The sequence below is a fragment of the Pongo pygmaeus genome, chromosome 23, assembly GCF_028885625.2.
Source record: "Pongo pygmaeus isolate AG05252 chromosome 23, NHGRI_mPonPyg2-v2.0_pri, whole genome shotgun sequence".
Classification (NCBI taxonomy): domain Eukaryota; kingdom Metazoa; phylum Chordata; class Mammalia; order Primates; family Hominidae; genus Pongo; species Pongo pygmaeus.
The window spans coordinates 36,482,088-36,508,560 of NC_085931.1; the positions used below are offsets into that span (position 1 = coordinate 36,482,088).

At 40.7% G+C, this 26,473-nt stretch overlaps 1 protein-coding gene across 4 annotated transcripts in view; it reads left to right on the plus strand.

Annotated features, from left to right (window-relative positions):
• The window catches only part of GRK3 (G protein-coupled receptor kinase 3), a 164,399-nt gene that overhangs the window by 102,155 nt on the left and 35,771 nt on the right, over positions 1-26,473 (plus strand). For all 4 annotated transcript variants that reach the window (XR_010125922.1, XM_063663083.1, XM_054469610.2 and 1 more), the window contains 7 exons: positions 271-332; positions 4,882-4,933; positions 7,023-7,114; positions 11,343-11,442; positions 17,868-17,946; positions 20,275-20,405; positions 22,946-23,040. Coding sequence is in view for 3 of the 4 variants with exons in the window: in XM_063663083.1 (XP_063519153.1) it covers positions 271-332; positions 4,882-4,933; positions 7,023-7,114; positions 11,343-11,442; positions 17,868-17,946; positions 20,275-20,405; positions 22,946-23,040 (611 nt within the window). In the remaining variant the exon portion in view is untranslated. The remainder of the gene's footprint in view (positions 1-270; positions 333-4,881; positions 4,934-7,022; positions 7,115-11,342; positions 11,443-17,867; positions 17,947-20,274; positions 20,406-22,945; positions 23,041-26,473) is intronic.

The window sequence follows — 26,473 nt, forward strand, 5'->3', positions numbered from 1 at the left end:
CTGTGACTTGCCAGGAGTCATATTAGGTAGTAGGAATATAGTGGCAAACAGGGCAGACCTGTCTGTGTCTTCATAGAATCAAGTGGTGTAGATAAATATTGATGAATCCATTAGTGAATATTAGACAAGCACGGAGAAGGTCAGGTACCAGCCACAATGCTATGGGGAGTGCATATTTGGGAACTTCGTTTAACCTGAGTCTCATTAGTTTGTGTTTTTTTGATACATTCCGATTCATTCAGTGTGGAATTTCTTTTCCATCTCTTCCAGCCATACATAGAAGAAATTTGTGAAAGCCTTCGAGGTGACATTTTTCAAAAATTTATGGAAAGGTATGAAACTTTATGCATATATGTACACAATTTTTTATAGTGTATGTGTACCTCATTTTATGCCGTAAATGCTGACCTTAAAATGTGTGTTAATCATTCAGCAAGTATTCATTGACCGTGTACGATGTGCCAGGCTTTGTGTTAAACTGTTTCCTCAGTACTTTATATTATAATTTTAGGGTTTGTCTATCTTAACATCTCTTTGACCTTCAATTTCTTAGCTTCAATAGAGTCTAAAATATACACTGAGGAACCTCAATTTTAAAAAGTATCTTATTGGGAGACCTTTGCTAATAATGCAAACTTGACTATAATTTATCTGATTCATTTGCTTGGATTTTGGAAACATGTCTCCCAAAGCAGGACAAGCCTGTACTTGATTCTTTATGTTGGAGTAGAATTTAAGGACATAGGTCAATGTCTGTTTATGATCGTGTACATCATTAAATACCTAATAAATATGTCCCTTGGTTACTCAAACTATAGATCTACTGGTCAATTCTTCAGTTTTTTGATTATGTCTCTGTGACAATGCACCACTGAAATTGGACCTTCTAAAACAGAATCTGCATTGACACTGACTTTATCAGCTTGGCCAATTTCTAGACAATATACGTGATGATGATATCTCATGCTAGAGTTTTCTGCAGCTGCTCAGTAATTGCACTTTAAGAACAAATGCTACTTTACTGTAGTTTTCTTCACCACATATTCACAGAACTAAAGCAATTAAAAAGAAATTTGTGTTGCAATTCTATTGGAGTTCAAGAGGTAATTTTATCCTGGAGTAGAGTCAATATGTTGGGAAACTAATATTCTTACAGACGATTGTACTTTTCTGAGTAGTAGCAGGAACTTTGCCAAAAAGCACCAGCATCAAATGGAGAGGGTGGGCTGCTGGCTCAGGGCTGAGTTGCAGCCAAGTCCTGGGCCATCTCCATGGCTGTTGGTCCTAAAATCTGACCTTTCCCAACTCTTGGGTAAACCTAACTTTTGTGTGATCCTTAGGGGAGAAGGGAGAGAGGGGAAGGTAATTAAAAGTGGGGAAGAGGTTCTCCCATGGATATTTTATAACTTTGCCATGCATCCTTTCACTTAAAACCAGGCTGACAGATAATAGTGATTTTCGCTCATTGAGCCAGTCATTTCATATCCTCGCAGTAAATGCAAACGATGCTGTTTGCATTTTAGGCAAGCAGGCACACGGGATTTTCTGCAGCCATTACAATTTTCTGTAAATTATTTTTAAAGTTGATTTGTTAATTTCCATCAAATTAGAAAAAAAATTTCATGTCAGGTGATAAGTTTGGAGCTTTGATTTTGAAAAGCACAGGGACTCCATCAGTATTGGTCATGTAGCCTTTGGCCTCATTGGGACTGGGCACACGAAGGGCCCCATGGAAAAGGCGATTTTTCCGTGACCACCCTGAGTCTGATGGTAGAGAGGGAGCCATCAGCAATGCAGGGACATGTGCAATGTCTTCCCACCTTCCCTGAGGTCCAAGCAGGGCTGTGGGGCTGAGTTCCAGGTGAGGCAGAATTGGAGAGGGCAGTGGAGGCTTTCCCTCTTGCAGTTGAGAGCTATGCGCCTCATTCAGGCAGTGAACTTCAGTTGCTCAGCAGGACAACGACTGGGTCAGGAATCAGAGTTAAAAACACTTCTTCTACTCCAACCTTACTGCATCCCAGGCGTTTCCATGTCTTTAACCTCTGATCTTCTCTCCAAGATCCTTTGAAGTCATTTGCAAGGGCTCTAGCTACCTGAAGCCCTGTCATTGTCTGGGCTCTTTCCTTTGTCACAGTTCCCCTCCTGTCAAAAATGTCCCACTCAGTAACCAGGCATTGATTGGGAATAGCACTCAAATAAACCCCCGTGGAGACAGGACTGAGCCTAGATACTCAGGACCATCTGTACTTCCTAAAGAGGAACTTGTTACAGCAAATCCATTCTTAGTGGGCAAAATATGCAGGCACTTCTCTTTTCCTTGTTTGTTAACCCTCCTCAGCTAGTTGTAAAATGTGTCAGATTTCCATCCCCTGTCTCCAGCTCTGGACTCCAGAATCTGTGAGAAAAGAGAGTACGAGCTAGCCTCACAAACCAAGTGCATTTCAAAGACCAGTCATAGATTTATAAATGGGAGTGCACCCAAATGTGGTTTTGCCTTTTGCATGCACCATACTTTAAAAAAATAGGTTGAAATAACTCTTAGAAAGTCTCAAAACATAATTTTAATTTACCAACTTCATTAGACATGTTAGGAGGGTCAGTGAAACACTCTTTGTGAGTCATTTTAGATTCATTGAAAAAAAGATGCTATTATAATTGCAACTGTTCCTCTGCTTTTGATTTTTAATTTGATTATTAGCCTCAGAAATATGTTAAAGATCCTTATTTTTTAAAAGGTCTATTGGTCGGGTGTGGTGGCTTGCCCCTGTAATCCCAGCACTTTGGGAGGCTGAGGCAGCAGGATTGCTTCAGGCTAGGACTTTGACACCAGCCTGTACAACATAGCAACACCCACTGTCTTCAAAAATAAAAATTAAAAACTAATAGCTCAGTGCGGCGTTGTGTGCCTGTAATCCTAGCCACTTGGAGGGCTGAGGTGGGAGGATCACTTGAGCCTAGGAATTGAGGGTTGTAGCGACCTAGGATTGCACCACTGCACTCCAGCCTGGGACACAGAGTAAGACCCTGTCTTCAAAAGAAAAAAAAATTGTAAAGCTCATTAAATGAAGCCCCTAGGGAACTGTGATATTTGGATGTCTTTAGCGCATGCCAGTATGATGCTAATATTACCTGTAACTCCCTTCCTCCCTTCCTCCCTCTCTCCCTGAATCCTGTGTCTGAGTTAAGGAATCATGCCAGGGGCAAAATGGGATCGAACCATCACCAGAATGTTTTCTACTTTTTAAGAAGTATTCAATCTAGAATGCATTTCTTTTGAAAATAGTTTAGAAAACAAACACCTGGCCGGGAGGGTGGCTCACGCCTGTAATCCCAGCACTTTGGGAGGCCGAGGCGGGTGGATCGAGACCATCCTGGCTAACATGGTGAAACCCCGTCTCTACTAAAAATACACACACACACACACAAATTAGCAGGGCGTGGTGGCGGGCGCCTGTAGTCCCAGCTACTTGGGAGGCTGAGGCAGGAGAATGGCATGAACCCGGGAGGTGGAGTTTGCAGTGAGCTGAGATCGCGCCACTGCACTACAGTCTGGGAAGATAGCAAGACTCCATCTCAAAACAAAAACAAAAACAGAAACAAAAAACAGGCCGGGCGTGGTGGCTCACGCTTGTAATCCCAGCACTCTGGGAGGCCGAGGCGGGCGGATCACGAGGTCAGGAGATCGAGACCATGGTGAAACCCCCTCTCTACTAAAAATACAAAAAATTACTCGGCATGGTGGCGGGGGCCTGTAGTCCCAGCTACTCGGGAGGCTGAGGCCAGAGAATGGCGTGAACCCGGGAGGCGGAGCTTGCAGTGAGCCGAGATGGCGCCACTGCACTCCAGGCTGGGCAACAGAGCAAGACTCCGTCTCAAAGAAACAAAAACAAAAACAAAAAACCCACCTTACAGATATATTGCTCATTAATAAAAAACGTAATCAAAATGCCTTTGTTAAATAGATACAGGATATATCTTTTTCCTCATGGATAAAGAAAACACTCATCAAGCAGTTGAGTGAATTGTGGGAGCATGTCAGTGTGGTGAACCTATTGCCTCTTAGGATTCTAGTCTGAGGGTTTCTCTTCTATACTACCTGTGTCTTTGAGGGGCAGTACTGAATCTTGATTAAGGTGATACACTAGATTCTATTGGTCTGGGTTCAAATTCCACTCTCCCACTCTGTCACTGTGTGACCTTGGCCAAGCCTCTGAACATTTTGATGCCTTGGTTTCCTCAGCTATAAAATGGGGATCATAATAGTACCTGGCTGTAGAGTCTGTAGGAGGAATATATGAGCGGGCCTGGCACATGGCTACTCTTAGAATTATTTGTAAACATTAATTTTTTGTCTTAGAGCTGTGCTTTAAAAGCCATGGCTGTCCAATATGGTAGCCAGTAGCCAGATACAGCTATTGAACACTTCAAATGTGACTAGTCTAAATTAAAATGTGCTTTTAAGTGCAGAATACACATCAGATTTCAAAGACTTAATATAGTAACAAGAATGTAGAATATCTCATTAATTCATGTTGATTTCATGTTGAAAGAATTTTTAATATATTGGGTTACATAAAGTATATTATTAAAATTAGATTATATGTGTGGTTCATATCATCTCCGTATTGGACTCTGCTGATTCAGATAAAAGTGTTACCATAGCTTATGACAATTAAAGAAGAAACATGAAATCTTTCATTTGAATCATGAAGTGAAGCCATGAATACTGGTGAATGCTCTGTGAAAAAGGGTTTCAGAAGACTTACTTTATTTGACAAGCAACCCAAAAGTAATGCTGTTCTAGTCTGTCTTACGGTGTTGTTTTGTAAATCCAGTTAATTTGATATTTAACTTTTTAGTAATTATTTTATTCTCTTTTAGTGACAAGTTCACTAGATTTTGTCAGTGGAAAAACGTTGAATTAAATATCCATGTGAGTATCATCATTTTCTTTTTTCATTTTTTAAATAAAAACTTCTTCTGGCTTAACCTCATGAGAAAATACTTGATTCTGGAACGTACTCCCAGAGGGTCCACTGCCCAAACAGATGTCTGTCTTACAGCTTTAAGTACTAAGCATTCACGCTCCCATGCTTCCTTATAAACAATAGGAGCTTTAATTCTTTTTCATATTCATATGAGAATGTGCTTGTTTATGTCAGAAAGGATATTTTAAGAGGTAATTGACTCTTTAACAAAAGTAGTAGTAAAAATACAAATCTTTTACTTAATATAACTCCTTCATGTCCTTGCCTTCTGCCATTCTGGTAGAGTTCCTTTTCTTTTTCTTGTTATTAGATGTAATAATACAAATTGAGTATCATAATGAAAATGATGACATCTTTATCAGACCAAGGCTTCATCTTCTTTTTTATCATTTTGAGAGTGATAAAAGCAATCTTCCAATACAGGCCACGTTCTAACACGTCATCTCCTTAGTGTTTCATCTACTTTAAGTTTTCAATTTCAGTCATTCTTATTGCATCATCCTTATCACAGTTTGAAAATGCACACATTTCTTTGCACAGTCTTTCTTACCTTCTGTTTTACAATCTCCCTTCTCATAGGCTTGCAATTGGGCAAAACAATCAACTGGAATTTTTTGTTGTTGTTGTTGAGATTTTTACTTGAATGGTATTGTTGGAAGAGGAGCTTTTTTTTTTTTTTGAGACGAGTCTCGCTCTGTCGCCCAGGCTGGAGTGCAGTGGCGTGATCTCCGCTCACTGTAACCTCCGCCTCCCGGGTTCACACCATTCTCCTGCCTCAGCCTCTTAAGTAGCTGGGACTACAGGCACCTGCCACCACACCCGGCTAATTTTCTGTATTTTTTAGTAGAGATGGGGTTTCACTGTGTTTGCCAGGATGGTCTCGATCTCCTGACCTCATGATCAGCCCGCCTCGGCCTCCGGAAGTGCTGGGATTACAGGTGTGAGCCATCACGCCTGGCAGGAGTTTTGTTTTTTTTAAAATACTTGATCTTCACTAAAAGGCCAAGAAATGATTTTTTTTTTTTTTTTTAAATTTATAACCTCCTTTTCCCATCATATTTCCTGGAAGGATTTAGAAGCAAGAGGCAATAACACATACTCTAAAAACCCCTTATATCTGCTCTGGGTCTTTCATACGCTTCTGCCTCGGGAGATCCTGTGTCCTTGTGGACTCTGAGAATCAAACGTGAAGTCTGTGGCCCAAACGCAGGTTTCTATATGATGTTTTAAGATTGTTTGGGGGAACCCTTAAAGAATCCCACCCTAAATTTGCCAGGATATGTAAAGTAATAGGTACTTGCTATTGTCTTACGGCCTCTTACATGAAATGTCAGATTCACTATCTGTCTTTGTGCCATTTAACATTATTAAATCTAATGATGACGTGGGGCATTACTGAGATATTATTGACTGAAGGAAAGTGCTTATGAATACAGCCTCTGTATATACTTTACTCACATTTAGCCTTGTTTCACGCTCACATGGCCAGCATGAGTCCTCTCTATTCACTGATGTTATCAATAACAAATTCACATGGCCTGCATCTGTTGGGTTTCCTGATCATATGGCCTTGTATCATGAACACATAGATGCCCCTGACATGGACTCTCGTTTTTCAACTTTGACAGTTCTCGGAAGCATTGGATTGTTCCCAAACATTAGGCTTCAGAGTAGCTAAGGCTGCTTTTCATTTTGATTAGACGTTTCACATTCACTTGTCTTCAAGGTATACATATTGTAATCTGGGATTTGTGAGAGTGGAGAAACAGTTTGGCTTGGTTCCACTCCATCATCTTCCCTTGTGCCTCCATTTGGTGCCTCGTTTATCCTGGAGGTGGAGCTGAGGGAGGCTGTCGAAAGTCTTGCCACCCCTGGGGCATCTCATCCTTCAGCTTAAAGACTCAGTCATGAAAAGGGTAGATCCCTAAGTCAGATTGCTATTTTAATTACTGTCTATGTTTTGCATGAAAAAATCTTTAAAACACCATAGCTTTATGTAATCTTATGTTTTCATTTTGTGTTTGGATTTCCCAGTTGACCATGAATGAGTTCAGTGTGCATAGGATTATTGGACGAGGAGGATTCGGGGAAGTTTATGGTTGCAGGAAAGCAGACACTGGAAAAATGTAAGCTTTCAATGCTCTTATTTTTTACTGGCACTATTAAGATTTTAATATTTGCATTAAAAAAAATTCCTATAGAGAAATGTGGAAACCTATGACTTTTCTTTTGAAGTACTTTACCTCCAAAAGAAATAAGCTGTAGGCTGGGCGTGGTGGCTCACGCCTGTAATCCCAGCACTTTTGGAGGCAGAGGCGGGTGGATCACGAGGTCAGGAGATCGAGACCATCCTGGCTAACACGGTGAAACCCCGTTTCTACTAAAAACACAAAAAATTAGCCGGGTGCGGTGGCGGGCGCCTATAGTCCCAGCTACTCAGGAGGCTGAGGCAGGAGAACGGCATGAACCCAGGAGGCAGAGCTTGCAGTGAGCGGAGTTCGCCACTGCACTCCAGCTTGGGTGACAGAGCAAAACTCTGTCTCGAAAAAAAAAAAAAAATTAAGCTGTATTTTGTTAAGCATGGGGAATGAGAGCAATAAGCTGGAACCTCCACCTCTTAGGGCCAAATGGGAAGTTCAGCAATAACCTTGTATCCTATGCCCAAGATGGTGCGGGCTGTGGGTGGGAGCCAGGGAGCCAGAGGTGAACTAGAAAGGATCCTTGACAACTGTGGCGTGTTATGTTCAGCCTCCCCATCAGATCACATGACAAAGAATTGTTTGCTTTGCAAAAGAGAGACATTCTCTTTTAAATAAAGACTCACCGACGATGAAGCATAAGCAGTTGTGGCATTTCAGATGCTGGTTCCGTAGATCAGTAGCTGGGGTGCTGGAGAGGAGGAAGCTCTGTGGACAATGATCACCGATCGTGGGCTCCATCACTCACCTTGGTTAACGTTTTTCCTGGGAGGTCAGCATTCGGAAACTAACTGCATCTGAGCTGGGTAGAAGGGTCTTCTGGAGAGTGAATGGTGGAATTCTTAAGTGTGGGGGAAAAATTTTTTTTTAACAGAAGTGGTTTAAGACATATTTCTGAAAGCAAAAGAGAGTGGGAAAATATGATTTGATAGACCCAGAACTACAAGTTTGGTTAAGTGCCAGGCATGTTAGAGCAGTGGGCTTGGTGGAGTAGTATAGTGTGTGAGGCTTGGTTATAAAGTAATTGAGTCCTTGGGAGAAGGGGTGTTTGTGGCCCCCTAATTCAGTGCCTGCCTCCGGTCAGCCTCTGCTCAGGCACTTCCTGGGATTGGGAGCTGATGGCTTTGCCAAGAAGTCCTTTCCGTTCTCAGACAGGTCCAATGGATGATATGTTTTTTGGGGACTGAAATTTACCTTTGTTAATTTGTACCCATTGGTTGTCTTTCTACTTTGGGGGCCTGGGCAGGGTGAGCCTGATGCCCAGCACTCAGGAGTTTGAAGTCTGGGGTGGTGCCCAAGCAATGTAGCCTAGGGATCCAGAGTAAGGGTCCTGGTATCACACCTGCTACGTCAGGTTCACCCTCCACACTTTCTGCCTTGGACAAAGTTTGGGACCTCTCAATGCCTCCATCTCCTGGTCTATAAAGTAGGAGTAATAAAAGTGCCTTGTTATGAGAATTAAATGAGATTAGACATTGTCAGGCTTTCGGAAGGCTGCTTGTTGTATGTTAAGTACAAGGAAATAAGAGTATACTGAAACACAGTCTTCTGCAACCCTGGTCACTTTCACTGAAACACAGTCCTCTGCAACCCTGGTCACTTTCTCACGGAAAAGTTCTTTCTTATTCTGTACTTGCACAGTAGACCTTTTGATCCTAAGTGATATACTCTACTTGTTGCTTGGCACCGTTAATTAATTTCTGCTAGTTTTGCTTCATCATTGTATTTAGAATATCTAGTCAGACACTTGATGTTATAGAAGTAAATAATATTGGCCGGGCATGGTGGCTCACACGTGTAATCCCAGCACTTTGGGAGGCTGAGGTGGGCAGATCACAAGGTCAGGAGATCGAGACCATCCTGGCTAACACAGTGAAACCCTGTCTCTACTAGAAATACAAAAAATTAGCTGGGAGTGGTAGTGGGCACCTGTAGTCCCAGCTACTCGGGAGGCTGAGGCAGGAGAATTGCTTGAACCCGGGAGGTGGAAGTTGCAGTGAGCCAAGATTGCACCATTGCACTTCAGCCTGAGTGACAGAGTGAGACTCAGTCTCAAAAAAAAAAAGTAAATAATATCAACTTATCTCTTTGTACACATTTACTATTTCACATAACTCTCAAAAATAGCCAGTGGGTAGTAAATATTCTTCTATTCTATAGATCAAGTGTAGATACTTCTCAGGAGCCATATAGCTAGAAAGGGGTCAAGTCTTAAGGCCCATGAACCCTCACTCATGTCTGTTCCTGTCACCAGGCTGCCAGTTGCATGCACACTGGCTCTGCAAGCCCATCAGTGAACCACAAGGTGCACCCCTAGGAGCCTTTTTAGATAGCTCTTTGATACCTTCTAAACAGAGGCCCAAGAATGCACTTGCTTCCCAGAGGCCCGAGGCCTGTGTGCTATCTCCTTTGGTCTGCAATCTAAAGGTTTTATTAAAAACCACCAAGTGCTGTGGCTCATGCCTGTAATCCCATCTACTCAGGAGGCTGAAATAGGAGGATTGCTTGAGGACAGGAGTTCGAGACCAGCCTGGACAACATAATGAGACTCTCATCTCTAAAAATATTATTTTTAAAATTAGATGGGCATGGTGACAGGTGCCTGTAGTCCCAGCTATGCTCCAGCTACTCTGGAGGCTGAGGTGGGAAGATCGCTTGAGCCCAGGAGTTTGAGGCTGTAATGAGGTACAATCATCCCACTGGTTTCCAGCCTGGGCAACAGAATGAGACCCCATCTCTTAAAAAAAAAAAAAAAAGAAAAGAAATCAACTCCACCGTGGAAGAGAGTGGTGACAGAGGTAGTGTAAAACATTTTGAAAATTCTTTTAAATAAAAATAAGATATTTAAAGAACATACCACTTCATGTGTTTCTAACATTTGATCCCACACGTAAGCAAATTAATGTCTTGCCAATTGATTTGTTATAAGAACTTCTAGAAAAGTGGATAAAATACCAAATTTGAACATTTATCTTGTTTTTATATAACTTAAACATGGTAAGTTATGATCAACAAGAAAAACGTAGATTTTCTGTGTCCTGCTACACTGAGACAATGTCCATGCTGCAGATCCGGGCTGAAGGAAGTAGTCCATCATCTGGGAATTTAGAGTTATACACAAGAACTTTCAGCCTGTGAAACGTGTGAAAACACTTGCAAGAATTCCCTTTTAGCCTTCTGTTGTCCTACCGAAAAAGCTTCCTGTTGTCTATAGAATATGCCATATAACTTGTCTGCATTTTCTTAATATGAGTTTGTTCCAGGTTTTCGAAAATCTTAAGTTGCCAATTGGTTCTTCTCAATTGACTTGCCTCAATGATAGTAGAAAAATCTTATTGATTCTTTGTATTATTTAAAACGTCATAACTTAAATATCAAAATTAAAAATAAATCAATAAAGTAGCATTTTAGGACATGCTGTTTTGAATTCATGCCTTCCCTTTCCATTTTGTTGATTATCACTGTTTTAGATTCTTAACCTCTATAAACTCTTTTAAAAATTGACCACTGCCGGCCGGGCACGGTGGCTCATGCCTGTAATCCCAGCACTTTGGGAGGCTGAGGCGGGCGGATCATGAGGTCGGGAGATCGAGACCATCCTGGCTAACACGGTGAAACCCCGTCTCTACTAAAAATACAAAAAAATTAGCCGGGCGTGGTGGCGGGCTCCTGTAGTCCCAGCTACTTGGGAGGCTGAGGCAGGAGAATGGTGTGAACCTGGAAGGTGGAGCTTGAAGTGAGCTGGATTGTGCCACTGCACTCCAGCCTGGGGGACAGAGCGAGACTCTGTCTCAAAAAAAACAACAACAACAACAAAAAAAAACAGTTGACCATTGCCGAATTCACAATTCCTAGCTGCTAAATATATACATATGCCCTTATTAGTCATAATAAAATTATTTATGTCCATCTTCTTTATCATTTATTTAACTGGGACTTCTATCCATTTAATGATACAAATATCTTAAGTATTGCTTGATTTTGTTTTCACAATACATGTGAAATAAAAATATTTCTTGCATGGCGTTTGGGTACTGCTCTGCTTCTTTTAAACATGGCCTAAATGTTCAGAAACTTGCCCCAGTGTGACGTATATTGTTTAAATTAGTCTAGATATATTTACGGCATAGATTTTTCAATAAATTTATGTTTCTAGGTATGCAATGAAATGCTTAGATAAGAAGAGGATCAAAATGAAACAAGGAGAAACATTAGCCTTAAATGAAAGAATCATGTTGTCTCTTGTCAGCACAGGAGTAAGTATTCAATTTCCAGCATTTCTTTTAAAAATGTTTTGTTTGTTTCATAGCAGGATGATTTATTATTTTTCCTTCTAGCTGATTGCAAGGCCAGTGAGTTCTTGGGTGGGTTAGAATCTGATAGTATCTCTTTATTTGATTTTGCAAGTTAGAAGAACACCAGCCACCTCCATTATGCACACCCACGGCTTCTCCCTTTAGTGCCTATTTATTTGTCCTTGACTTCCTTTTTTGCAGAATATGGTAGTGGAGATGGCAGAAAATAATGATAGCCAGAAAAATCACTGGAATGTAGTCAAGACTTGACTAAACGACTGGCAAGAAGGACTAACCTAGAGGGGAAAAGTAAGAGAAAAGTGGCTTCTGTCCTTCAGAAGTGAATTGAGAGAAGCGACTTGGATTAGTCACATCTGAATTGTCCTTTTGAGATTGTCCCTAGTCAGTGTTTCACTGGAAGGTGATCTTACCTGCTTCTCACTACCTGCTACTCTGTTTATCAGCCTTTCCATTTCTAGCACTGTATTTCTACTTATTGGACACTTTCTTTGTATATTAAGCTATCATTTTTAGCTCAACATGTGTGACCCCACTTTTACCCTACATCTTCTTTACTTACTAAATAGCTGCCCATTCCAATTTCTTTTTCTGTTAATGGTATTACCCAAGATCAAAACCTCAGCTTTTATGTGTCTGTACAGATGCCAGTATATGTGAAGACACATCCAAAAAACCCGTCCTCCCAGTACCCTGTTCCAGCATGTGTGCACTGGTATGGCTGTGACCTGGTGTTCACAGTGGGTTAGGGAGTCAGGACAGAGAGGGAGAGGCATGGGGTGAGCGTGGAGGGGCCAGACATTAACTAACTGTGTACCCCACATGTGAATGAAGCCGTAGATACTCCAGCCAGGAAGGTTTTATATTCAGTGAGAAATGTGAGAGACTTCTAGATCCCATGGCTGGATTTTAAGTAAGGTCTTCACCAAAAGGATCTGAAAAAAACAAATTTTTAGTGGCTAATGAAAGAATCCCTTTGAACTGCTGAGCAAGTAACCTGAGACCCAGAGAGGTTAATTTCCTTCCCCAAATCTCTAGACTTTTTGGCCAGTGCTCCTTTTATCATCACTTTATAGGCTGTATGTTTTTTCGTTTGTCACCTGTATTTATTGTATTATGGTTTATATTATTCTATCATTAAAGTGTTTCTAGAAGAGGTATTTGCTGTTGAAGCAAAAGAATAGCATAATGTAGCTAAGTTACAACAGTGCTCCTTTTATCATCACTTTATAGGCTGTATGTTTTTTCGTTTGTCACCTGTATTTATTGTATTATGGTTTATATTATTCTATCATTAAAGTGTTTCTAGAAGAGATATTTGCTGTTGAAGCAAAAGAATAGCATAATGTAGCTAAGTTACAACAAATGGAAACCCATAGCCATAAATAATTTCTAATTATGTGTCTTGACCTCACGCTGTATGGGCATTAAGGATTTCAAATAAGAGTTGCTTTGTGTGTGTGACCAAGTTTTTAACTGATGAGAATGGAAACCAAGCATCCCGCATACTCTGTTGGAATCAGTGTGAATGGCATTGGCTTTTAATTTCTATTGGAAATATCTGTATCCTAAATTTCAAACGTGGATGTGAGTACTGGATGAAGATTTTAAGTGGTTATTAAAATATTAATTTTCAGTGAGTTATCTCAAAGCCTTGGATATTTATTCTCAAGAAAGCCTATAGAAAATAAATGTTTTAATGTTGGAAAAACATAAGTATAGTTTTCATGTAGTATTTTTATATTGATTTGACTCAGGTGAGAGGAGATGTGGTTAAGTGGTTGTGTAGTTTCTCACTGGTGTAACCCTGAAAGAGTAAATTAAAAAATTAGGGTTATTTTGGGCTAGTTACTTTGAACTAATTTAAAAGAATTATTTGTATTTTATTTAGATATCAAAACTGTATGGTATTTTTAAAATTTATAAATGCCTAATTTAACCAAAATAATTATAGTAAAGTTATTTGGAATTGTTTTTGCTAATCAAGGGATACTTTCTACAGTTTTTAGTAAAACTTAGTTGAAAATACCCTCACTAGGCAAAGCTTTTGATCAGCCTATATCGGCAGGCTTTCCTGTATTGTGGATATGTAACTGAAATGCATTCACTCACCACAGTTTTCTTTTTACTGGAAGGTTGTTTTTTTGTTTTGTTTTTTTTGTTTTTTTAAATCTCAACTTGAGTATTCCTACCCATCTCCCCAAAAGACAGTAGGAAGTACTGTTCCCAGTTTTCTTCTGTAATTCTCAGATGGCAAAAAAGGAAATATGCATGTTAGAGAACCAGCATAAGCATGTCCACAGCTGTGAAGAGCAGTCAGCAATTCATCCAGTCAATCATTTAAGTTCCTCAGAAGCGTGACTCATTTATTCCTTGAACCACAGTTGAGCATTTAGGTTGAACCAGGCACTCTGCGGCAAGCTGGGACTGTGGTCCCAGTTCTTAGTTCTCATAGAGCTGCATGGAAAGGGAAAAGATGTATTATTCAAATGATGACGGAAATGTATGGACAATTGGGACCTGTGGCAAGAGCTATGGAAGACAGGCACACAGTGCTCGGAAGGCCTTTCGCAGGGTGGAGATGGGGTCAACGAATGCCCTTCTGAAGTTGGGGATTACCTGGGGAGGAGCCAGTGCACGTCTGAGCCCAGGCACATGAGGTTGGGGGAATCAGATGAGGGGCCAGGGTCTGCGATGGTGGGGGGAGTCGTGCAAGACAAAGCTGGAGAGAGACATGAAGGCCAGGCCAGACCGTGAAGAGCATCGCAGGCTGATCTTGAGGAGCCTAAATGATCTAACTGCAGTTAGAAACCAAGTGTTTTAACTAGAGAGAGACCATAATCAGCCTTGCAGTTCACAAAGATTGCTCCGACTGCGGTGTGGAGGATTTTCTTCAACAACGACTTCATGGTCCTGTTTTATCAGTTTTTTTATGGCAAGTTCCTGCAAAATGTAAGCTATTTTGTTCACTTTTAGTAGGAAATCAAAGAAGACAGTTCCTTTCTCAAGAGTTTTACTTAATGATCTACTTCTAAAAATCCACTTTTATTCTGACTTGTAATCAAGGCAGGCCCTCTTATCCATAATTATCCTTGGAACTATATCCCACCCTTCATTAAATTGCCACTGATTTTCTCATATTGGTCAGTATTCGGTTGTGTCCTGAACTCCACATGAAACCCATTATAGTGTCTGTTCAGCACCCCGAGAGGTGAGGGTTGCAGTAACTGATTTCTGTAGAGATAACCACATCTGATTCCTTCACCTGCGTGTTTATTTTACATTGAGTCAAAGATAAATATAGTTGGACATTAGTTAAAGCATTTCTTTGGTAATTAAAACAGCATTTATTTGGTAATGACTAGACAGTAAGAGAAATAGTGGAGCTCCATTCTGACTTGTGCAGAGGTGACCGGATGTTTTAAAGGGACAGTGGCCCGTGGAGTGCAATGCGGGCTGGAGCAGAGTCAAGGACGTGAAGAATTTTACAATGCAGGAAGGGGCATGGTCCATATGGGACCCATGTGGGTTTGCTAACTGGGACTTATCCAATTTAGACTCCTACCCTCCCATGGAGGCTGGGAGATAGGGGCTCTATCTTTGAGTGTTGGCTGGAACAAATAAAAATTCTTTGGGAAGCCTTGATTTCTCTGAGGCAGTCATTTTAAGGGGGACTGAGCCTCCTAGGGATGTGGTCTTGAACTGTTAGCTTTAACAATGCAAATTCTGTTCACAGATTCTGTTGAAATGTGAACATTTTCTTTGGAATTTAATAATTTTTTGTGTTCGTTAAGAAACAGGATGTAGACAATCTAGGCCATTTTAAAAACTGAATCAGTTTAGTGACAAGTATACACTTTATATAAAGAATCTAAGTGGATTTCATAGATAAAATAGATCTAAATAGAGCTAATAGATCTAGCATAGCACTGATGAATTTTCATAAGGGAATATACGCACCCAGATCAAGAGACGGAGAGTTACCAGTATTCTAGAAATCTCTTTGTGCCTCTCTCAGTCACTAACCCTGTGCCCAACTTAACTACTATCCAGATTTCTAACAGCATATTTTAGCTTTGCAAATTGTGTTTGAACTTTATAAATGTGCTCTTCTGTGTTTGGCTTCTCTCACTCCATGTTGCTTACAAGATTCATCTGTGGTGTTGCCCACGGCAGTAACTCCCTCCTGTAGCTGTGCAGCAGAGGTCAGAAAGCCAGGTGTGGCTCAGGCCAAGTCTAGCTTGTTGGCCTTATTTTGTAGAGCCCATTACCTAAGAATGGTTTTTACGTTTTTAAAGGATTGTAAAGAAAATAAGCAAAGAATAATAGATGACAGAGATTGTATGTGGCCTGCAAGGCCTAAAATATTTACTTTTTAGCCCTTTGCAGAAAACATTTGCTGATCCGTGATCTATATAGTATTCTAGTGTATAAATATACCATACTATCCATTCTACTGTTGGTAGACATTGGGGTTATTTCCTGGCTTGTGCTATTTTGAATGATGCTGTTTTGAATATTCTTGTCCAGGTATCTTGGTGCACATAAGTGCAGATTGCTATTAGATGTCTACCTGGGAGTGAAATCACTAAGTCAGAAAGTTTGCAAGTGACACTTAGCCTTGGTAGATACCACCAAATGGGTTGCTAAAGTGGCTGCACCATTCAGTGTACACTTCCAGCGGCCATATATGAAAGTTCATTCACTCTATATCTTCCCAGCACTCAGTATCGTCACTGTTTTTCTTTTTAGCTGTTCTCGTGGGTTTAGTGATGGCATATTGTGGTTTTAATTTGCGTTACCTTGGAGACATTGAGGTTGAGCATCTGTTCATTAGTTTGGGGGCTATGTGGTATCCTCTTATGTGAAGTGCCTTTTTTTTTTTTTTTTGGCCATTTTTCTGGGGGTTGGTTGACTTTTTTAAGTTGATTTTTTAAAGTTCTTTATATACTCTAGATATGAGTCCTTTGTGTACTTATGGGTTGCATATATCTTCTCCCATCCTGTGGCTTGTCTTTTTACTCTCTTAATGGTGTCCTCTGATGAATAGAAGTTCTTAATTTTATTTTAGTCTAATTAACATTTTTATTGTTACTGCCTTTTGTGGCCTAAGAAATCTTTACTTACCCTAAGATCATGAAGATATTCTCTTTTGTTTTCTTCTGGAAGCTTTATTGTTTTATCTTTTACACTTAGATCTACATCAGCTGGAAATGGCTGTAGCATATGGTGTGAGGCAGGGGTCAAGGTCCATATTTTATTGTACAGATATTCAGTTGCTCCAGCACCACTGATTGAATAGACCATCCTTTCCCCAGGCCCTGTCGTGTCACCTTAATAAAAAATCAAGTGACCATTTATGTGTGGGTCTATTTGGGATTCCCTTTTCCATTTCATTGGTCTACTTGTCTGTCCTTGGGCTAATACCACACTGTCTAATATCTAATAAGCACTGTCTGCTTTCTAATAAGTCTTGATATCTGGTCCTGTAAGTTTTCCAGCTTTGTTTGTATTCAAGAATATTGGAACTTTTCTTGACTGTTTATATTTACATATGTTTTAGAATCCAACTTGTCAATTTTCATTTCAATTAAGATTGCATGGCATCTATAGCTTAATTAGGGGAACACTGAAATCTTTACAATTGAGTTATTCAATCCTTGGTCATGATAATAGTTTTCCACTTTCAAAAGCTAATTTAATTCCATTTTTATTCTCAGTGTTTCAAAACAACACCACAAATAACATTCCTCCCTCCCTGACCCGTGCTATGATTCCATTAACTTCAGAAGCAGAGATTGAAATGGGTATTTGAATAGCCAGAAACAAAATGTTGACCAGCAAAAAGCCTGGCAAGATAGTGATATGTTTCTGTATCTAGCTTTTTGAAGAGGATATAATTAGGATAGAGACGTGATTGAATCCAAGCAAGAAAGGACCTTCAAGGTCGTCTGCTCCAATTATTAATGTTGTGTCTCTATGAATTTTATTATGTAACCAGCTCCATTTTACTGTGACTTTAAAAATTACCATGTAGGTGTTCGTGCTCAATGCATGGGGTGGCAGCTTGGATAAAAACCCACAGCATATATTGTATATTACAAAATAGCAAGAAGAGAGACTTTTGAAGGTTCTCACCACAAAGAAGTGATAATGTGTGAAGTGATGGATACACTAACTACCCTGATTTGATCATTATACAACATAGATATGTGTCAAAACATCAAACTGTACACCATAAATATGTACAATTGCAATGTGTCAATTAAAAAAAGTAATTTTAAAAATATGTAGCATGGTGTTTGGTGGTAGATGTGCTTTCTAGGCAGCTTTTGCTCTTCTTATAAATTTTTATTGTTTCACCCTAGGACTGTCCCTTCATTGTATGTATGACCTATGCCTTCCATACCCCAGATAAACTCTGCTTCATCCTGGATCTGATGAACGGTAAGCAAAACTTGGAAAGTCTGAATGCCTTGAAAGACTTCGCCATGATGTTAAATCTTAGCATGCATTAATCTAGGCAGACTGGCAATGTGGGTCTTTCGGGTAATTAGGTTCCCCCTGAAGTTTGAGGAAACCTTTTACCCTTTAATCTTCACTGAAAATTCATTTTTCAATGTTGACTGCAACGTCCTTCTGGGCCTCCCAGTCTCTTCCCAAGAAAAGATTCTAGAAAAGATTCTCATGAAATACTTACAGTGAAACTTGATTTTCTGGAATGCAGCTGGCCTAGATCTTTAATTAGCTTATTTCCTGGCCCTCAACTTTTAGGAATGAAATACCTCATAAGAATATAGGCCAAAGATAGAAATGTATTTAAAAACCAACTTTGAAGGACTGACTTTGGGCCAAGTACAGATTTTAGCCCAATCTTCTGCACCTTCTAAATCTGCACTACTGTACATTGATCTTTTAAACTGTGGATGATGACTTTGAAAATGCTGGAAAACGTTCAGCTAGAAAAGGAGCTTTCTGATACTAGAAGGTGTCATGGTATATATCTAAAGTATTTTTAGTAACAAGAACTGAAATAAAGCCTACAATTCACAACTCACATGCCTAGTTTTTTTTTTTTTTTTTTTTTTTAAGTTCACTTGAAGTTTTATTATGTTCCGAGTGTTTGATTTAAAACCAGATCTGGCTGGGCATGGTGGCTCATGCCTGTAATCCCAGCACTTTGGGAGGCCGAGGCAGGTGGATCAACGAGGTCAGGAGATTGAGACCATCCCGGCTAACACTGTGAAACCCCGTCCCTACTAAAAATACAAAAAAATTAGCCGGGGGTGGTGGTGGGCGCCTATAGTCCCAGCTACTCAGGAGGCTGAGGCAGGAGAATGGTGTGAACCCAGGAGGCGGAGCTTGCAGTGAGCCAAGATCACACCACTGCACTCCAGCCTGGGTGACAGAGCAAGACTCCGTCTCAAAAAAAAAAAAACAAAACAAAACAAACAAAAAAAACCACAGATCTACCCCAAAACAGGAAGGCAGGAAAGAATTTCACAGCATAATAATGAGCAAAAGAAGCTAAACACAGCAGCATCTACCCTAGGTGACCCTGCTTATGTGACTGCCAAAACAGGCAAAACTAATGGATGGGGAGAGAGGGCTGAAGAGTGGCTTTTGTGTGAGTGGGGCTGGGGGGTAAGGTCTTGACTGAAAGGGCATAGTGGTAGGGGAGCTTTTGGGATGCTGGGCATCTTTTCCATCTTGATGTGGTGGTGGTTTTACAGGAATATGTGTATGGAGAGAGAAATATGTTTGCGAAAGCAAGGGTAATAAAGTTGGACACACACTCATTTTTATAAATCAATAGAGGCTTTTCCCTTGTGTTTTATAAAATCATTCCCTTACCCTGTTGACAGCATTCTCTGTCTCTGTAATTTGAGGCCATCTGATAATTTCCTTTCTCCGCGTTTTATTATGAAAAATTTCAAGCAGATAGCAACATTGAAAGAATTTTCCTGGGGACACCCACCACCTGGATTTTTTATCAGTTAAAATTTTACTATATGTGCTTTGTCAAATATCTGTCTGTATGATCAGTTTGTTGTTGTTATTGTTGTTGTTGTTGTTGTTTTTTGAGACAGAGTCTCTGTCGCCCAGGCTGGAGTGCAGTGGCACGATCTTGGCTCACTGCAATCTCCGCCTTTCAGGTTCAAGCAATTCTCCTGCCTCAGCCTCCCGAGTAGCTGGGATTACAGGCATGCGCCACCACGCCCAGCTAATTTTTGTATTTTTAGTAGAGACAGGGTTTCACCATGTTGACCAGGCTGGTCTCGAACTCCTGACCTCAAGTGATCCACCCACCTCGGCCTCCCAAAGTGCTGGGATTACAGGCATGAGCCACTGTGCCCAGCCTAGTTTTTTTTGTTTGTTTTTTTGGTTTTTTTGTCTATCCATAGAGCCAGTTGCTAAGTCGTCTGTTGGATCACTCCATGGGTTGATTAATTTACTAGGATTTAGTTAATCAAAGCAGGTTAGGTAGTCCCACCTCGTGATAGCAGAACTAGAAGCTGAGCTGCCAGCCTGAGAATGATGGCTTGGTTTTGGCTGTCTTGTGCTTCCTGTCATTGCATTTAAATCTTCCCAATGTTTAAGTTTTCTCTATAACATTTAAGTTGTTGCTAAACTACAGGAATGAAACATAGGTATATAGACCAAGCAGAAGCATAATTTCCCTTTTTCTGCTGAGTCCTGACTATTTAGGATGACAATGATTTTTGTTTCCTTTAAATTAACATGCTTTGAATTAAATTCTGAATCTGATTCCAGGGGGCGATTTGCACTACCACCTTTCACAACACGGCGTGTTCTCTGAGAAGGAGATGCGGTTTTATGCCACTGAAATCATTCTGGGTCTGGAACACATGCACAATCGGTTTGTTGTCTACAGAGATTTGAAGGTGAGGATGGTTGACAAACTCATTCTGCATAGTAGGTATTGTGTGAATGGTCCTCTAGAAGTCCCCTTCTATTTCATAGAGTCCTGTCATTTTCCTCATAGCCCTCATCTCAGCCCTGATGAAGTCATTAGCTATATGACATTTTATGTCCTCTAGACCAGACTCTGCGGGGACGGAGCGCATGTCTGTCCCTGTCATTATTATAACCCTGGTGCCTACTACAGTGCCTGCTGCAGCACATATACTAAGCCAAATATTTTAGTTGATTAGTTAATGAAAAGCAATTTAGGCCAGGCACGGAGGCTCATGCCTGTAATCCCAGCACTTTGGGAGGTCAAGCAGGGCGGATTACAAGGTCAGGAGATCAAGGCCATCCTGGCTAACACGGTGAAACCCCATCTCTACTAAAAATACAAAAAATTAGCCAGGTGTGGTGGCGGGCGCCTGTAGTCCCAGCTACTCAGGACGCTGAGGCAGGAGAATGGCTTGAACCTGGGAGGCAGAGCTTGCAGTGAGCTGAGATTGCACCACTGCACTCCAGCCTGGACAACAGAGCAAGACTCTGTCTCAAAAAAAAAAAAAAAGAAAAAAAAGAAAAAAAGAAAAGCAGTTTAGGATCCCTTTTGGTGTCACTCATTTCATAATTAATTATAATTCAGCTAATGTTCACTAAGCAACTGATTTGGTCGTGGCTCTGTAAAGGGCTGGAAATGTACAATGATGGATAAGCAAAGAACATATATTTTATGGGGCTTAGAAGCTGGTGAGTGAAGACATAGAATGGCCAAGTCATAACTCCTCTGAGGCAAGGTCTATCAGTGAATAGTGGATGCCGACCAGCCTGCGGAATTTCTCCCAAAGGCCACCCTCAGAGCTTTACATTGTTTTGAGATTGCCTTAAAAATCACTGATAGAGTTTTAGATCCTTGCACTATGTAACCTCCAACTGCTGTGCCCGAGTTTGTGTTCTTGTCCTCTGTGAGAGCTCACTTGCCTTGAAAGCAATGATATGGGAGTATTCTGAGTTTCTCCATTCCAGAACGTGGTGCTTGGTCCTGGGTTTTACATGTGGGAAGGAGATAGAAGCTGGCTCAGGGTGTCCATGGTGACACTCACCTAGTTGTATGGCCAACAGCCTGCAGGCAGGCATGGAGAGAAAGGGACCTTGATGAATTAGTGATTGCGCAAGCATAGAAATGCGTAAATTGTAATAAGAAAAATGATGGGACTGACAATTTGCCAATAGGCGAGAAGATTCCAGGAGAATGTGTTTGCCTCTCATTTCAGATGCCTTCTTGAATGAACCCACAGTGGCCAACTGAAATGTACAGATTATGTTCCTTCCTCTAGGGAGCTGAGATGCTGTGATTGGCTTTTGAAGATTACGTTCTAAAATATTATAAAAATTGTATTTTATTTCCAAGAATGTTATTTTTTTTTTACAAAATACTTTGTGAATTTTAAACCTTTCTGTAAGGTTACAGAATTATTATTATTCTCTTAGTTTTCCTATAAGCATAAAGAAGAAAAATGTATTTTTATTGAATTAGAAATAACTAGACAATAGTTGGCCCTTGACATTTTATTTCCTTATGCGAGCTTTGCAAAAGAACAAAACACATGCTGAAGGCCCATGAAGCGCTATTGTAATACATTCTAATTTAAATCAGTAACTGGTTTCTAACCATCTTTATGCTTTATTTTTATTTTCTAAGCTATTTGGAAGGCAGTGGTATTATTTAATTTCTATTCAAACTTAATTCTAGTCACTCATGATTATTCATGCTTCAGTTTTATAATAGCATGCCATTTATTTTTATTTCAAGCAAAACAATAGTTGATTGCCAGCAGAAAAATATTAAGATGACTATAATTCAATGTATATCCGAGAGACTAGATTTGTTTTTCATGATTATGATGACTAAATCTAATCTTCATGGATACATTTCATCAGAGTTGTGGTCAAAATTATATTTGGTCATTTGGTAGGGCCCTATGTTAATGATGTACTAATAAGCAGAAATGGCACTTATTGGGATTAGTGTGGCACTATGGAATATTTTGATTGCTTAGGTCAGTGTTGATACATTCTTGGAAGCTTCCTGTCTGTCCCGTGCTTCATGGCTTTACTCTTAGAAATCCTTGTGGTTCTCAGAAGCCCAGAAGCTGGTGGACTCACCTCCTGCCCTTGAGAGGCACGCTGTTCTGGCTGCACAGCAGTCCTTGGTACAGTGGAAAGGAAATGCTTTTAATGCTGATGAACTGTGTTCCCAACATTCCTGTGTTACCTGCCCCATGTTTCATTTTCTAATGAGTAGAATCCTTCTCCTCTATCATTACCACTTTGCTGCTGAAGTTAACATGAAAAATATTATTCTCAGTATCATGCCCTACTTCGATGTGATGGGCTAAAGCTATAATTTGTGTTTAGGAACAAACTATGATAAAATAGTAAGATATCAAGTGTCTGCACTGAAAGTTCTCAAAGCCTGCATGGCATTTGGGGCACTCTTATTAAAGATTATTCTCTTTCTGTTTAGCCAGCAAATATTCTCTTGGATGAACATGGACACGCAAGGATATCAGATCTTGGTCTTGCCTGCGATTTTTCCAAAAAGAAGCCTCATGCGAGCGTGTAAGTAGTGCATCAACTTCAGTTCGCCATCATTTCTCTCCTGCCCTTTCAAAGGCGTGGCCATTTGTCACCCCATTTCTCTTGCCAGTGGTGATTTTCAATATGTCAGGAAGATCCAACATCACAGGTTGTGGGAAAGGAGATAAGAACAGGATGCCTTCCTCACTGTCTGCGGAGAGCAGGAATTAACCCACAGTGGAGTTGAACCTGCTCAGGGACCAGGGTGGCCTCTCAGAAACAGTCAGGACCTCAGCAAGAAACCAGAATACATGCTACCTGTGTGACCCTAAAAGTCAGTCAGTTACTGACAGTCTGTCAGTAATGGTAGTGATAAACCCCTCAAAGTTGTCCTAAGGATAAGTCAAAGAGACTGTGCCTAGAAAGGCACCGGGGCAGCTGCGTGGATGTGGTCAAGGGAGGCCCTCGGGGCCAAGTTTCTGTCTTCATCTACTTTTCCTTCTTTTTCAAAAAGGCTTTTCTTCTTTTTTTTTTTTTCCCTGAAGAGAAATTAGGAATATTTCTTTCTCTCTTTTTTAATTAAAGAAACAAATCATCTGCTTGCAGTTTAGGCTTTCACTGCAGGCAATATTGTTAGACTTGGGTCTTGCACCAGGTCCTCTATGTGATCACCCAGAGGGAACTCCTGAGGCCACAGCTCTCAGCCAGCACCTGACACCTCGGGGACACCAGACTGCTTCTGGGTGTGGCCCTGCTTGATCAGTGCAAGTTGGCCCTGACCCGGGGACTTCTCTCTGTACTCGGGGTTGTTAAAAAGACAGCAGGACTAGGACAGTTCCCCCGGGGCTCTGCAGAAATACCATGGAACGTGCACTGGTTTTCATTTCTGTTTCTTTGGTAGGTGATGATCTGGGTGGAAAGTATGAACACATGTACAGTTTGTGGAAAAGCAGACAACTTTTGCTTTATTTTGTCTTTTTGAATGTCTCCTCCTTAGCACTGAATCTTTTAAAATTACATTTTATTGACATCTTAAGCTAACATTCATCTCTGTGTTGACTGGTCTTGAAAAAAAACTCCCAGTGGTCTCATTTCATGCATCTGTGCAGAAAATAAACCATAGATCCTTCTCTTTGTGTAACTAGAAGTAAAGTGGTTCTGAACTGCAATACTTTATGAAGGACTGCATTAAATCAAAATTGCCTTTTAAAGCTCTTATCAAATGTTAATAGTGAATAGCACCGTTTCTGTAAACATATTTCTCTTTTTCTACAGAATCTGGGATATGGTGATAAAAGCATTAGCATTTTGCTAGCACTTTACACTTATTAGGCCAGAACCTGTGGTCGTATAAGCTTCTCTCAGGGAGTTCATCAGATTCTTTTAAGGGAGTCATTTGAATTTTTAATGCCACAGCTATTTGGTATGCTAATTTTTTCAGTTTAGTATAGTCATAACTAAATATGAATCCAAGAGTTCATAAGAAATAATCTTCCAGAGGAATTAACTTTCAGATATGGGGTTATTTATTTCCTAGCAGGACCTAGTCCACTTTTTGCTATAATTCACATGTCAGCTCTGAACTGTGGGCTGTTCTTTTGCCTGCTGTGCACAATATTTGAACAGCATCTGTAAAGAGGTAGGACTGAGAAGGTTGGTTTCCATGTTTAAATAATGATCAGGAGGCTACTACTTTAAAAAGGTAAACATACAACAAAATTTTATATTTTTTATTTTTTTGAGACAGGGTCTTGCTCTGTCTCCAAGGCTGGAGTACAGTGGCGTGATCATGGCTCACTGCAGCCTCCCCTTCCCGGGCCCGAGTGATCCTTCCACCTCAGCCTCCCAGGTAGCTGGGACCACAGTCATGTGCCCCTACATTCAGCTAATGTAAAAAGAAATATTTTTTAAAGACGGGGTCTCCCTATGTTACCCAATCTGGTCTCTAACTCCTGGACTTAAGCAACCCTCCCGCTTTGGCCTCCCAAAGTGCTGGGATTACAGGTGTGAGCCACTGTGTCCTGTCAAAATCCTGTATTTTTAAATAAAGGAGGCATTTTGTGGCTAGGAATAAAGGCTCTGGAGCCAACAGATCTGGGTTTGGGTTCCTCTTCCTAGTTGTGTCAGCCTCATTTTTCCCTTCTGTGAGGAGGAGAGGACAATTATATTTATCTCCTGTGATAGTTGTGAGGGTTAAGTTAACTAAATAATTCAGCAAGTCTTTATTTAACATTTGCTGTGTGCCAGCTGCTGGCGATGCCACGGTAAGACAGAGCTGGCCTCAGACCTCCTCGAACGAGCAGCCCTGAGAACTGTGTCCCCTAAGTGACCAGCATATGGAGTAGTGGCGGTACCAGCAGCATTCACTGTGTCACTCACTGAATATCCAGCTGTCCCAGGCATGCATATGTCATCTTCACGGAAACCCCATGTATTATAGGTGTCACTATCCAATTTTTGTGGTATGGAAATTGAGGTTCAGAGAAAGTAAGTAACTTGAACCAGATCACATGGCTGGTATGCCGTGGGGCTAGAATTATAATCCAGTTCTGTCTGATTCCAAAGCCTGTACTCTTTACGCTGTGTGGATGAACTCCCTGAGGCTTTGGCATGATCTATTTAGTACAAGACTGCAGATTTTTAGCCACAATTTCACCCTGAACTTGGTTTCTCAGATCTTTTCAAAGCTGTAGATGTGATTCTTTGATTTCATCTAGCGGCTGGCCCATCTCCAGAGTAGTATTGTAGTTGAGGTTTTTGATTTGAGCTTAGACTTAGTCCATTTAACGAAAGAATCGCAAATTATTGTAAACTAGAAGTTAACTGTGAAGTAGCCATGAAAAATCACAGGAAAACTTCTGGAGCTGAGCAGATTGTCAGTGACTAATTTGAGTACTAGCCTATTTTATCTAAGAACACAAAGCTGTGTCTCATGTCACAGTGTCTTAAAACGTCCAAGTGTTCGTTCAGTATTAATAGTAGTACAGATCTTTAGCAGAATGCGTCAGGAAGCATTAGCAGCTGCCTTAGGCAGAATCAGAAAACCTCAGCAGCAGGCAGTCCAAGGTTGAGTTTTCCTTGTATCTGGTATAAGCATGGGGGACTGGTCTGCATTCATTTATCTTATTTATCCTGTAGATACCTATTGTAGTTATCTTTCCATTCCAGAACTGTGACTTGATCCTGATAAGTACAGGTTACAAAGTCACCGAAAAGGACTTTCTAGGCAACCCTGAAATTAAACCTTCCCAGAAAATGGCTTGGATGCCCCTCATAGAAATCTCCAATGCTCTCACGGTGTGGCCTGATGACCTTACACTGTCAAACTTTAGGTTCGGGCTGATTGAGCTTTCCAGAATGCTGGATTTGCCCTGATGGACTAATGCCCGTTTTCACTGTTGGATAAAACTCTCAAATACACCTCTTAGACAGAGAGTACCGGACCCACTGATGACCCAGGCTCATTAGTGATCCA